This window comes from Hoplias malabaricus, chromosome 7 (assembly GCF_029633855.1).
Source record: "Hoplias malabaricus isolate fHopMal1 chromosome 7, fHopMal1.hap1, whole genome shotgun sequence".
NCBI classification, from domain to species: domain Eukaryota; kingdom Metazoa; phylum Chordata; class Actinopteri; order Characiformes; family Erythrinidae; genus Hoplias; species Hoplias malabaricus.
The window spans coordinates 13342005-13357679 of NC_089806.1; the positions used below are offsets into that span (position 1 = coordinate 13342005).

Genomic DNA, 15675 nt, shown 5'->3' on the forward strand with positions numbered 1-15675 from the left:
TTTGCTTAAATAATGAAAAATGAACACATTCTCTTGGACATATATGACATTTCCTCTTCTGTTTTTAATCATAGGACTAAAGCTGACCAATAGTTTACAACAAATATCAGTCATTTTATCTGTAGATTCATTCATTAATTCATTATCTGTAACCCTTATCGAGTTCAGGTTTGCGGTGGGTCCAGAGCCTACCTGGAATCATTGGGCGCAAGGCGGGAATACACCCTGGAGGGGGCGCCAGTCCTTCACAGGGCAACACACACTCACACATTCACACCTACGGACACTTTTTGAGTCGTCAGTCCACCTACCAACGTGTGTTTTTGGACTGTGGGAGGAAACCGGAGCACCCGGAGGAAACCCAAGCGGACACAGAGAGAACACACCACACTCCTCACAGACAGTCACCTGGAGCAGGAGTCGAACCCGCAACCTCCAGGTCCCTGGAGCTGTGTGACTGCGACACTACCTGCTGCGCCACCGTGCCACCCCTAGGACTGCATTTATTTTTTAATTTTTTTATTTATTGTTTTTTAACCAAGACTTGAAAAGCTGGAGGGAATTATTAGCAAATTCCTACTAAAACCTCTCCCCAAATTAGTTTCACTTGCTTAAACACAGCAGAAGAAAATTACAGTGCATCAACAAAGAAATGAAGAATGACTTGAGCGAAAAAAGCAGAGGCATTAAAATAGAGACAACCTTGGGACAGAACCCTGGACGGCAGGACTCAAAACCAAAGAGGAACTGTACTACCAATCAGATCTGTCGGTTAGCTACAAAGAGTGGGAGGAGAACTGGACCCTCTATTGATCAAGGTAGGCCTGTTCTCCACTAAAGACCAGACACCCACATGCTGGACAGGAAAGGTCTGTCTTTGGGATATTACATTAACGAGACACAACAGAGATGCAGATAAAACGCTGCAGCAGCACAGCAGCCTTGAACACAGACACACCATTGCGCCTTTGGAACATGTCATTAGGGATAATAGAGGTTAAGAAACCCAATTAGCTGGGTGCGCCGGAAAAGTGAAGACAAATATCCAGTGCAGGTTCAGATAAGGTTTACTTCACATGAAAGAAAGAGAATCTCAGAACCCGTCTTTCGCTCTTGCTCAGGGAGAGGGGGCAAAAACCCTTCCTTGAAACAACCCATAAGTGTTTTATCCATCATTCCACAGAAAGTCCCATAAAATGGTTCAAATAAAGTAGTACTTTCTGACCAACAATCATCAGATGGTTATCATTTTAAAGTGGACAAAACAAATAGTTCCCAGAATTGTAAGGACATTTGGGAGTAGAGTCTCTTGCTCAGTGAATACTAAGTAAATTATTTACATTATATATAAAAAATACATCATGTTGTGTCTATATTTATTCAGCAGTAACATTTTTCATGTTCCACAACCATCAACTTTCTATCTATAAAAAGCTAGAATATATAACACAGGACATATATACATTATATATACATAACACCTACACACGTAAACAACGTCATCTTTTATAAATCAAATAACAATCATCAGGACTTTCTTTGTTGATTACACTGCCGCTAAAACTGTGAGCGCTGGGGAATGATTTTGAACAACATACAGGCCACAAAGAAAATACGCCACCAAGTGGACAAATCAGGAGATTGCACGATTACATGCAATAAAACGCAAGTTTTGTACGCAATTAAAAAAAAACAACCAGAGCGACCTAAATGAAAAACAAACAAATGAACAAACAAATGAAAGGAAACAAAAAATAAATAAACAAACAATTTTAAAAGTCAAAAGTATCAGCTCAAAACTACGAGTGCTGTGAAAGGCAAAGAACTTAGATCTAAGTGCAACATCGTAACGTAACCCAGTATTTACTGGCATTGGAATGTTTGTTAAAGTCTGTTATTCTCTTCTTTGATTGTTTTGGCTTGAAATAAAATGCCATTAAATGTCTTTATTAGCTCGGTTAGATGTTAGATAGTTGACTGATAATACACAAGCATTCTTGAAGTTTGGTCTACAGCTGTGTTAGTTAACTCTGCTTCATAGTGAGCAAGACCCCAGTCAGCAATCATTACGGTTTACAGTAAAAGCACAAAACGTGTGTGTGTTCAGAGCTCTCAAATTTTGTATAGTTTGCTAACTTTCCTGTTATCCACAGTTTTCACAACAAAGCAATTATTCATCATTGTTTATTTTATGTTATGTCCAGGCGTCTCAAGACAAATTTGCATTTCATTGTTTGCTTGTCTGCCTAAACCTTGCCTGGTGTTCCAACACTTGATCCAGTCCAAATCCTTATAACGGCATTTACAGCCAACTGAAAACATCGCTTTAAATGTTTTTGTGTGTGTTTTTTTTAAATGATACAAGTCAATGCCCATTAGATTATAAAGAGTTACATCTCAGTTGGCTGTGGGCAGTGACCCGAAGTTACCCAAAGACTATTTTTCACTACTGAACTTGGTTTCTTGTGGTTGCTTCAAAACGCATCATCCACCACTAACAAATGCTTTCTAACAGAATCTCCCGTTCATCTGCTCATCTCCTCCAGCCGTACAAAGTAGCCCAGTACTCTTTACACAGAGGCTGACTCAGCATGTGCTGCTAGAGTTTCGCCTTCATACAGCACTCTCTTTCAGTGTGGTAAACGTATGCCCGCCTGCGTCACAGTGACCACCACAAGAGCTTTCCAGGGATTCCAGTGTGGTTTTGAGAGCCACAGGCCTGTTAGCTGTAGAGGCTGTAATACAGCTGCAAGAACACTGCAGCACTAAAGAGCTGCTGACTGACCAAGGGCTGAGAGCGGCAGACACACGCCCTCCTGTCCTCCGGATTATTTGAGGCAATTTGAAACACAGGACAAAGATGAAATATATGTGCAACTCATACTTGGTTTGATGTAATTTAAAGTGTATGGTGGTATTATATTTAAATACTGCTTTAAATATAACACTTCGGTAAATGTACTATATAAAAAAAAAAAAACCCATGCGGACACAGGGAGAACACACCAAACCCTCACAGACAGTCACCCGGAGCGGGAATCGAACCCACCACCTCCAGGCCCCTGGAGCTGTGTGATTGCGACACTACCTGCTGCACCACCCTAGATATTTTTAAAATCCTCATTAATTCATAATCTTTATGCTTCCATCATAATATCATCTAGGTGTTTTACCAGTCATTAATATGAGCAATAAACAATGAGCTGCGTGTGTCGATAGATTTTAAATCTGCCATAAATCTGTTCAGTTAAAAGTGGGACAGAACTGACTTGGGATGGACTGGTGGTTAACTGCTCTATTTGTGAATAATTGCCTTGATTTTACTTACACTTTCCTTGTGAATTAAAGGTGTTTCATTGGGAATGTATGCTCATTTTGAGAGTAAATATCCTACCTTCCATCCAGAACCTGGAGAGACGATCAACCTCCTTGTTGTACACAGTCTAAGCTTTTCAGTCCCAGGCTGCTTTCCTCTTGTGTTTTGCGTCATCTGACAAGTATCTCTCTGCAATTAGAACAAAGACTGAGTGTGCAGTGTTTAGTAGAACATAAAACAATATAAGACTAACAAAATGAATGAATCTTTAAACTTGTCTATAAGGAGTACGATATTACTAAGACAAAGGTTTTGGGAAACTGACATCCAGGTAACACACAAATGTTAACCAAGATCATTTTTACTATCCAAATGTAACAAGAAATAAGTACGCAAATGTCAATAATGATGTCTTGGTGACATTATAATCTAATACAAAGTGACATATTACATTTCAGATTAATGCAACATTGTACTGTCAAATACATATCAAATTAAATATTCATTATCTGTAAGTGCTTATCCAGTTCAGGGTCACGGTGGGTCCGGAGCCTACCCGGAATCACTAGGCACAAGGCAGGGGGTGCCAGTCCTACACAGGGCAACACACACACACACATTCTCACTCACACCTACGGACACTTTTGAGTCGCCAATCCACCTACCAACGTGTGTTTTTGGACTGTGGGAGGAAACCGGAGCACCCAGAGGAAACCCACGCAGACACAGGGAGAACACACCAAACTCCTCACAGACAGTCACCTGGAGCAGGACGAGAACCCACAACCTCCAGGTCCCCCAGGTCAATTAAATATGATCATGAAATAAAGATAAATATGTTAAGTATTTCAGAATTCATGAAAGTGTGAACATTTTACTGTATGTGTGCAAATTGTTCTTCTGACACATCTTGAGAAGTTAAAGAAAATGATTTAGAATAAAACCCACTTATAAAGACACATTACTGGAACAAGACTACCTTGTGTTGTCTTGATGTCCAAAGACCCGTCGCACCTGGCCAACTTCATACCACCACCTTATCCGTTTCTCAGCTAACTCAAATGCACTATCGGCCTAGAAGTACATGGACACCGGACCACCACAACCATTGTTCTACAGTTCCTCCTAAAGGTGTTGAGCAGACAAGGTCAGGGCTCGGTGCAGGTCACTCACCTTCCTCCAGACCAGATTGTTCACATACATTTTGACATGTAGGTCAATCTACAAGCCTACTTCCTTTTGTGACACTTCTGAACTCTGACTATGTCTAAGTTACTCCCAGGTGCACTGACCAGTTGGTGTCTAAGGATGGCGCTGCTGAGCTGATTCCTCTGTTTTGGCAGGGCTGCCCCAGCTGCTTCAGCTTTCCTCTTGTCTTCTTCCACCTCCTTAAGGAGTGGACATGACAAGATTGAAACACAGAGAAAAGCCACAACAAAGCCAGAAGAACATATTAAATCAGGATAAGATAACAGTGCTTGCAGATGAACATAAAATGAATGCTAAAAATAACTGTTAAATAACCAAATAACTGCCAAATATCCAAAACTAACTAACAGTGAGCATCAAAAGTAGAACTACACTCATTACTTCATTCATTGTCTGGGTTGCAGTTGGTCCAGGGCCTACCCGGAATCACTGGGCGCAAGGCGGGAACACACCGCTGAGTGGGCACAAGCTCATTGCAGGGCAACACACACACACCTATGGACACTTGGTAAGTAAACACATTGGTAATTGGACTGGACACTTAGGAGTAGGCGATCCACCTAACAATGTGTGTTTTTGGACCGTGGGAGGAAACCGGAGCACCCAGAGGAAACCCACAGGGACACAGGGAGAACACATCAAACTCCTCATCACTGAGTCACCTGGAGCGGGACCCAAACCCACAACTATAGGACCCTTCACACCAATGTGAAGATGTTAGTCATACTGTCCTACACCACTATAGACAAGCAGTGATCATATTCCTTTCAAATGTGAACATCTTACATAAGTACGTTGGGTATTCTGAAATGTATTAATCTTGCCTTCAATACAACTGTTAATACACTCATTCACACAAAATGTACGCTTTTAAAAGATAAATAAAAACTGCTTATCAGTTAATACATCAAATGTATCCATCATTTTCTATGTCAGTATTCGTATCTCATCTTGACCGATGCTTACTAAAAACCTTGCCAGCAGTTTCTTATTCTTTACCTTCATAAGATCAAAAAGGCTTTGCTTAGATACGAAGTCCTCTGGGATCTATAACAGAGAAAAGAGCAGACTGTGTACATATTAATAAACTACTCACTAACTAATCAATGAACAAGCTTTCTGCCCACACTCACCCTTAATAGGACCAATTAGTTGACAAAGTAATCAGATTTTACCACCAAAAACAATACAGATCTTATAGGTTCATAAATACATACGTGTGGTAAACAAAATGACCATGACTATTAGAAATTGCAATATCTGATTCCCATCACCATCCGGGTAAAAATCTTAGACAGGAAGTTTGTCCACATTATTGTGCTATCTGGTGCACTACGTAGGGAGCAGGGAGCTGATTGAGACCGAGCATTTACGTCTCAGCAACTGAATTATGCTGCTGTAGGATGAAAGTAACGTGAAGGTCCATTTCAGCTCAGACCTGATTCAGTTTGGTTTCCACACGAGAAACAGTGTGCATCCATTCTAGCTCGTTTTCAAGGGGTTTACCTCGGTAAAAGAAGATTGTCCCTTCTCCATGTGAACTGTATTAAAGTCTTCAATTTCTCCAGCTCTCAAAATTTGAGTTGTTTTGGTTTATCATACACGAAAGTGTTCGGTTAGTGTTGCTATGACAACAGTGAAATCTGCTTAGCGATAAATACAAGACCTGTAGCGATAAATAGTTTAAAGCAAAGCTCTTGATTAATTACACAACTCAACTCTTAATGTATATTAACATTTAGCAGTTATATGAAGATGAACTTAAGTGCGTAGCTATATAATTTGTTCGTACTGACTTTTATTTAAAACCTCCGTATCGTGTGCAACTACTTCAGCTAGAAAGCAGTTAATGTTACTTACTGTACAAAGCGTATTGGTTTCAAATCCATCAAATTATTACATGTTTTACTAAACGTGGCTTTTTATGAGGTGTTAGATCTATCTACCTTTTCTTAGGCCTGCCATATTAGAGACAGAGCCAAGAATATGACCCAAACAATCATCTGGACACAAAGGGGACGATTGATCAAAGAAATAATCTCTGGCAAAAACTGTTATGGTTTTGTTTTTTGTTTTTATTGTTGTATTTTTTTAATCTAAACTTATGGTAAGAAGGGTTATATATGAAATTGAAAGAGGAAATTACTTTTCTCCTTAAAAATAAGTTTTGTCACATATTTGGACAAAATATTTTGTAATATTTATATTACAAAATACGTTTATACAGATAAAAATACTATAAATTATTTATTTAATTTCTTTTAAAAAAAATGGTTGTTTATAGTGTCTATATCTGTTTATACAGTCTATATTCATTCATTCATTATCTGTAACCGCTCATTGCTGAATGTTAACATTATGCATAAATTACAGTTACTAATTTATTGTCAAATTTAGGTCAATGTTTGATTACAATTGAGCTCGAATAACCAATGCATATTTTTAAAAGAAGCTGTAAATTTATTCTTCTTTTAACAATTCTCAGGAGCTAAAATGTGACAGATGCAAATTTGAGTGTCACTGCAATGACACATTACCTTTGGAGGACTTGGTTCCACAAAAAACTTTAATAAAACAAACAAACAAACAAACAAAAATAAAAACAAACAAAAATCAAATACAAACAAACAAACAAACAAAAATAAAAACAAACAAAAAAATCAAATAAAAACAAAAATAAAAACAAACAAAAATCAAATACAAACAAACAAACAAAAATAAAAACAAACAAAAAATCAAATAAAAACAAACAAAAATCAAATAAAAACAAACAAAAAAAACGTTTGGGTCATAAGGATTTTCCAGGAACATTTTTTATTCTATAGTGTACATTTGCTACAGAAAACATGTTTCTGTACATTGAATACACAGTTGCAGTGTACTTGCTGAATTTGACGTTGGGGTGAGGGGAAAAATACAAAAGTTATGGTATATTTTTCCAATATACTAGTATCAAAATGCATAGACATTGCACTGAATATTTGTTTGTTCCCTGTAATATGATGCATTTTTAAAGCCATATTTAGATATTGTCATATTATGTATCATGGATATGTTTTTCATTTGTCTACCACTCTTAAACTGTATGGTTCTTCAAGGATTATTTATTAAAGAAACACACGATTAAAGGGTTCTTTGCATTGTAAAGGGTGTATTCAGATTGATGGAGGATATGCTATAGATGTTTTTATACACAGTGGCGCAGCAGGTAGTGTCGCAGTCACACAGCTCCAAAAACACACGTTGATAGGTGGATTGGTGTCCGTAGGTGTGAGTGAATGTGTGAGTGTGTCGCCCTGTGAAGCATTGGCGCCCCCTGCAGGGTGTGTCTGTGCCTTGTGCCCAGTGATTCCGGGTAAGCTGGACCCACCGCGACCCTGAACTGGATAAGTGCTTACAGACAATGAATGAATGAATGAATGAATGAATGGCACCTTTCACAAAAAGAGGCACTAAAAGGGTTCTTCTTTTGTTATGATGTCAAGCTTGTTACAATAAAAGAAATGTTTAGTGCCTTCTAGAACACTTTTTAAAAGGTGCTAGTTCCGTCTAAAGCACATTCTTCATCAATCTAAAGAACCCCTTCATGATGCAAAGAACACTTTAATCATGCACACGGTCCTTCAAGTGTTCAGGGTTCTATATAGAACAGTTTTCTTTACTAAAGAATCTTTGTAGAGCCATCATCTATAAGTGTATGTGCTCCAAGTTTTCAAGTATGTTTTATTGGGAAAAAAACAGGAAACGAGGCTTGCATCTCATTTTATATCAAATATTTCTCACGTGGTACAGCACATTTAAAAGGTGAATACAGTTTGAATACCAGATGTTATTATAAGAACATGGCCACTGTTCTAAATTCACATCTGACCAGACGAATCTGCAATAGATTCAGCAAAATATTATATATATGCCTAATGTTTGAACATATTTTATCAGTATTATCCAGATACTAAAAACAAAGAAGAAACTCAAGCTTGTCAATTGTTGTCTTTAAAAAGTCACAATTAAGGAAATTCTCTTGAAACTGAGCCTGACATAAGGGTCATTTTATAGAAGGGTTCAAAAAACTTTTAAAAAGGTTATCTTTGAAGACGAAATCTTATTTTACTTCTCTAATACTAGAAAACAAAAAAAGCAAGTACTTTCTCTAATTGCCAAATTTACTACCTCTCTAAACACATTTGAATTCCTACTTACGTTATCAACTATATATATATATTACAGCAGGTCCTCGGGTTACGTCAGTCCCGAGTTACGATGTTTCGTGGTTACTACACATCTCCCATTTACTGTATAAAGTTTCGACTTAAGTGGTTTTGCGTCGTAAACGTCATAACGCGAACTTCGTGTTTGGTGTGCGCGGCGGAAGAATACACGGTTACGCGGCTCGGGACCGAGGAGGATAGGTGTTGGGATAGGATAAGTGCTTACAGTTTGTTATTTACGTACAATATGTACGTATGTTCCGACTTACACCGAAAATCGGTTTACGACGCGACGTAGGAACGCATCAACGTCGTAAGTCGAGGACCCCCTGTATGTCAATATTTGGAGCAAATTAGTCACAATGGAAATTGCATATGCCACTACCAAAACAAAACAATGTCTGCCCTGCGTTTATATATATTCATTTCAGGCGTGATTTTCAGGTTATCTGTATCATTCTGATAAAAGTAGATATGTTCATGCATACAGTTGGTCACCATTGTTTTTAAGAAACTGAAAATTACAATTCAAACAGTTGAAGTTACTAGTAAAATGCGATGTCATTTTATGTGTATAAATATATATTATATTTATTATAAAAAATGAAATGGCTAAACCAGTAAGAACGTATTCTTTCAACTCGTCAAGAAAATGAAAACGCTATAATTCTAAAACATTTCATTTAAAGTTTGAAAATTTTGTTCAGTAAATTTAAATCGTTTTTAAACTGAATGTTTCTGGCATTTCATGGGGGCATTAACATTCATTCATTCATGATGTTTGACCAAGTTCAGGGTCTCGCTGTGTCCAGAGCATACCCGGCCCGGGGAGGGAACACACCCTGAAGGGGTCAGGGACATTAACGACTTCTGTAAAATGATACATATACACTCGGTCCTCAACAGGCAAACTGATAACAGTTAACATTAGTATTGCAAACCAGTACGATAAACAGCAACTTTGCCCTGCTAGGGGATCTATAGCCCGTCCAGCCATAAAAGGCTGCCTGAGATCAGTTTAATCAGGTGTTTCCATGGGTGATTCTCTCATAATATGCTTCAGATGAGTCAGACACTTCTCACTTACTAGTCTTTAATGTTGTAATCTCATAATGTGCATAAAGGCATAATATGACATTTTACAACACCCTGAAATCATGTCGATATTTTTCTGTGGTGGTGCTATTGCCCAAGGAAAAGTGAGATGTGAAACAGCTTATACAACACCAAAACCTACAAGGCACCCCATAACAAAACTTAAAAACATAAGAATAATAAGAATGTGTCTTTGTGTACCATGCAGTAAGTCTAACGCAAGTATCTGTGCCCACACTGTAAATGGTTCATTCCATTAGGAATAAACCTGCTGTAACCTGTCCAATATTTTTCAAGCATTTAAATGTTTACGTTTAAAGACCAACTGAAAAAAAAGACAGACTTAGACCATCACTGTTAGTTTATCACAACTGCATAATTATATATCTTTTAAACGCCTGAAATTATTCACGGTAGATCTTGAAATGTGCAGTTAAGAAATTATTACTTAATAAAATTTGACAGATATTCCTTAAATAATAAGAAACATAGCGGATAATGTCTAATAACAGTACTTATCGGCTCCTGCTGATTTCTGACTAAGTTTATGTATTATTAACAAGCCCGAGTTGCATAGTTAGTACATAAAATTCTACATCAAAGGACATGAGACTGACGGCAAATTAGAATGAGCTGGAGAGTGTTTCAAGAATGGTTTGTATTCAAATGAAGTATTTTAGTGTTTTGTTGGTTATAAAAAAAAAATAAAAAAGGGGGTCTACGCTTACCCTGTAATGCTATTTTAGGCTTTTACCTCAAACTCCAAAATATTTTTGTTCTTAAACATCTACACCTAAAAAAAAATTCTCCAAAGCTACTATAAACGAAAATAACCATAAAAAGGTCTTATGTTTCACAGAAAATGTAGAGCACCAAAAAGATCGTCGTTGGCAAATTAAAAGGCTCTGTTTAACCCCTTTTTTACAAGGTAAGCAGGCACACAGAGCTTGGCATATCACGTGAGGGTAAACCAATAACGAATGTTTACAAGTTAAGGAACTTTGTGTGTTAGACCAATGAGTTTGTTCAGTAAAATATACTGTCTTTAATCACTTATATTTAGAGTGTTCAACCGAGATTCAACACGTGGGGTGATGCCTAAAATTAGAGGCACTGAATCCCATAAACAAAAAGATAAGAAAAACACCTGGATTATGCATATCATTTAAAAGTGCAGTTTTACAGGTAATTATTTGGTGTCTGAGTGCATAGATTTCTTCTCACATTGATACAGAATGGCTTATTTTACTTTTACATGATATACAACGTCTCTGTCTCTCACTGTCTCTTGGTGTGCTTTAGGTTGTAGTGGCTCCGCATGTCTTTGCGAAGGCGAAATTTCTCCCCACACACGCCACAGATGTACAGATGGACATCCATGTGCTTCTCCAGGTGTTCCCCGCTAGGAAAGATTTGAAAGCACACCTGGCAGATGGTCTCACCGGCCGAGAGGTGCGAGATCATGTGGCGCACGTGATCGTGCTTAAGGAAGGTGCCCTGATCGCAAACAGGGCACACATAGCGCGCCATACCCTTGTGCATGTCAGTATGCAGCCGGAGCTGCCGCTCTCGTAGGAACTGCTTGCCGCAGGTCTGGCAGGTGAACTGTTTCTCTTTGGTGTGCACAGTGTAGTGCTCCCGCAGGTGGCACCGCTGATAGAAGCCCTTGCCGCAAATGGCGCAGAAGTGCTTGCGCCGGTGGTCTGGCTCGCTGCCGTCCTCGATCATGGCAGGCCGGAAGGGCTCCTGTTCAGGGCAGGCTAGGGTGTGCTCAATGGCCAGGCTTTCAGTCTCAAATATCAAGCCACAGAGGGGACAGCGGAAGCCCAAATCAGCACCTTCGAGTAACCCTTCCTCCATGGCCTGCCCCTCTTCTGGTAGAGGGGATTCCTCACCTGGGGAATCGGTCTCCACACACTGAGGCTCCCCACAGCGCTCAGCATGCTCCTGCAGTTGCCTGCCCTTGATGAGCACCTGGCCACACCTTCCGCAGGCACATATATGTCCCATATGGTTAGAAATGTAATGCGCAGACTGGTTCTCCTCAGTCAGCAAGACTCCACACAGCTCACAGGGAGTGCATTCCCCATCCTGCCTTTCCTCTTTGACCCTGCGCATCTTTTCTTCTGGACCAGATTCCTTACTATGGCCCTCCAGTGCACTGGCGGTATCATCTATGGCAGACCCTCCGGCCTCTTCCTCACTGTCAAACTTCATTTGGTCTGCAACGTCAGACTTAAATGTCCTGCGGCGTACCTTACAGCTCCCTACACTATGGTTGCCCACCTGGACCACTTTGATATTTTCCATTTCTGTGTCTGAATCATCTTCCGGCTCTACTTTGATAGTTATGTTCCTGGACATGGCAGAATCCGTGTCCATTCCTGTGGCAATGGATCTGATCACAGCTTCTGAATCTGACTTGTGGTCAGGCCAATCTTCTTCACCCTTGCAAACTACTCTTTGTCCTTCCTCCACTCCCTCAGAGGCTGAACTCTCTGCTTTGCTGGAGTCATTGTCAGCAGCTTTGCTGGCCCTAGGTGTCTGGAAAGCTTTGCGGTTGGTGCATGTGAGGATGTGCTCAATGAGCAGCTTCTCACAGCTGAAGACAAAGCCACAGTCATCACATGTGTAAGTGCGGCCAAACCGGGGTCTTTCTTTTAAGGTGGCGTTTCGGCCCGAGGTCCTCTTTCTCAAGTCACAAGGCTGCTCCCCTAGATTCTCAGTGTGTGATGGAGCAAGTGTGAGGACCACATCTTCAACAGGCCTCACATTTGAGATGGTAAGGCTTTGACGGGTGGTTGTGTTTACAACCTTAGGCGCATGCTCACTTTCGACGGGGCTTGGCCTCCGCTGTTCAAACATGCGTACGCCAAACATCATCTTGCCCCCTGCAGCACTGGAGGAAGACGAGGAGCTGGATGATGATGAAGATGCAGAGGATGAGGGAGTTAGGTTGGATGTTCTTAGGTCTCTGAGATCCTCCAAAGAATCAGGGATGTAGTACATTTGCAGATAAACCATGGAGGATTTCAGTTCCTCAAACTCAAAATGGCCCACCATGATCCGGCCGAGGTACATGAGCTGCAAGATGAGGTCGAAGCATTCTGCACTGATCTGCATGTTGCTGAGATCGAGGCGTGCTGTCCCCTGCTGATCTCGAATGAACATCATCCTGAAGTAGGAGCTGCAAGCTGCAAGCACAGCCTTGTGGGCCCTGAAGTATATGTCACCAATGGCGATGCAACAATCACACAGGAAGCCCCACTCCCGTTGGTTGTTAAGCTGCTGCAAGACATGCTCACTGTGGCTTGGCCTTGCCATCACCCTGTAGAGGACTACAGGAAAGAAAAAAAAACATAACACAGTTTCGTAATGATATAAGACTTGTGTTGTGTTAAATAACGAGACAGCACATCTATGCAGTAGCTATTACCAGACAAAATAAACATTAACTATTTGTAAAAATAAAGTTTCTTATGACAGTGTTAGCAGTTATACAATAGATTCACATAATCACAAACAAGAACAACAGCAGGGTTAATGCTCTCCATTACAACTTTATAGATTTCAAAACTAAAATTCTCCCTTAAAAAAAATGTTACTCAGCAAAATAAGAGAATGTAATTCAAACATCACCAAAGCTACACTTTATTACTTTATTAAAACGTTTTCTTTAGACTCTCCGTAATGCATAACACACCAAACATTTACCTACCACCCACAAATAGCTAATCATTTAATCATGATTATATTTGTGATGAATTAAATTAAATGTTATATATAATTACACTGTGTAGATCTTACACTGATTCTTCTTCATTTTCAAAGAAAGTGAATGGAGCATTTCTATTGGTTCATTCATCATGACATTTTCACACAATGTAAAGTACAGCTACTGTGTTCAAATGATTTTTTTATTATTGGACAGCCACATTATGAAAAATAATATTTCATAAAATATATAACGTATGAATATATCTAGACACACATTTACTAAAATTGAACCGTCCCTATAGGCTTTATAAAGTCTACACAGACTCATGAGCAGAGTGTAGACACTCACTTGGGTTGCAGTTTCTACCCATAGACAAACCTGGGTGGGGATTTAGGCTACACTATGTATATAAAATGTATGAATGCAAAGTGTTTTTATTCTTTTGTTAAACACACTGCCAATTTCATCCATTAACAAAGCTCGTCCAAACACACACACGATTCTACTAAGCTGAGACAGTAACACAAGCACTAGCATCCTTTGAGATAAGTGAAGCCAGACACAGATTCCATTGAACTGTCACTAACAATATGCCACTGGGGCGCTGAACAGCCCAGATCTGTTATAAAAGCTAAAAGAGGCTGGCATTAGCTAACATCATGCTAACTGATGTTGGGAGAGGGACATCCATTCTATCAATCCAGAGAGAGCTATAATAGTGTGCCCCTGGTCGAATGTAAAATAAGTAAATAAATATCGTAGATAAACAAAATTAATTTGAAATATAGGCCTACGCTTCAATACAAAATCTACACTAAACACTTTAAATTAACTTTTGGATTTTTTTGGTAAAGTGTAGTGTGCACTTATTATTATCTGTAGATCTTTGTAGATGTGAAATATATTCAAATGTTTCAACAGAGTTCAGAAAATTAGTTACTTATTATCTGTACACATATTTTAGCTGTCACTTCTGTACTTCTATTCAAGTAGATTTTGAGATGGTACGTTTTCTTGAGTATGGATTTAGCCTCTGCAGGTAAGTCTGGTTTAACTGTTGAGCCCTGAACATACAGCGTTGCAAATAATGAGATTTCAGAAACATCCCTTCCATTCTGAGTATACATTAAACCACTTGTACTTTCCCTCTGTTGTGCTGAGGATTTGCATCTGTACATATTTAAATATTGCCATGCGGTTCTAAAGCCTAACTTACTCAGCAGTTGTTTTTTCTGGGCAGCTATTTTTGTACTTCTGTGGTGTTTTTATTTTTTTGGGAAGATACTTTTACCTGTAGTCTAATTCAGCCAGTAATATTTACCTCATTGTACAAAGGCAAACTCTCTTGGTAGTGAGCAATAGACACATCAGAGAGAGACTGTCTATATGTCTTACAGTATACACAATAGACTTGGCGTTATCTCTGCTCTTTCCCTTTGTTGTGCTGAGTGAGCTGTAGGTCCCGCCCCTTTGCTCTGATTGGTCAGTTTGGGGGTCGGACTCATGCGGACACCGAAGCTGTCAATCATCCCGCAATGGGAGGTGAAAGGGGGGGCACTAAAAAATGCTCTCTGCGTTTAGAGGCGTTCGTTTATTTACAGTGTAAACCTTCGCAGAGTTTAAGGTGGAACGAATAATTAGAGTAAGACACTGGCGTAAAAGGACCCAAACTTTACCCCTGTTTGTCTTATTCTCTCAGTGTGTGTCTCTCCCGCAAGCCCCGCACCAACCGAGAGAGAGGGTAGATAGAGAGAAAAGAGAGAGGAGAATATGAACTACAGACAGAAGAGAAAGTGAGAAGGAAAAGAAAGAAGCGAGAGATGAGGAGAGAGTGAATAGCGATAGAAGGGCTCGGTCGGTCTCTCTCTCTCTCTCCTCGGAGCTAAAGCTAATGTTTACACTCCGCACCAGGCCCGAGTTACTCACCGCGGAAACCGAGCGCGGAGCGGGGGCGAGCAGGGAACCGAGCCGGGTTCGCCTCTCTCTCTCTCTCTCTCTCTCTCTCTCTCTCTCTCTGGGCTGGAGACGCGGAGGAAAGTTGGTGTTCGTCTGGGACGCGGAGAGCTGCTTTAATGTCTCCCTCGTTTTCTTTCTCCTCGCAGCACTAGCAGAAAGGGGCAGGAGGATGA

General features: G+C 39.8%; 1 protein-coding gene across 1 annotated transcript; it reads right to left on the reverse strand.

Annotated features, from left to right (window-relative positions):
• Nucleotides 1-7322: 7322 nt before the first annotated feature.
• On the reverse strand, nucleotides 7323-15675 carry zbtb1 (zinc finger and BTB domain containing 1). The gene is made up of 2 exons (XM_066677573.1): nucleotides 15473-15675; nucleotides 7323-13166 (listed from the first exon to the last, which is right to left on the reverse strand). Exon 2 carries the CDS (start codon nucleotides 13150-13152, stop codon nucleotides 11107-11109), a length of 2046 nt encoding a protein of 681 aa, XP_066533670.1. The 5' UTR covers nucleotides 13153-13166; nucleotides 15473-15675; the 3' UTR covers nucleotides 7323-11106.

Bases quoted from the DNA above. Each gene is read 5' to 3' on its own strand.
- zbtb1 (XM_066677573.1), bottom strand. From the start codon at position 13,152: ATGGCAAGGCCAAGCCACAGTGAGCATGTCTTGCAGCAGCTTAACAAC.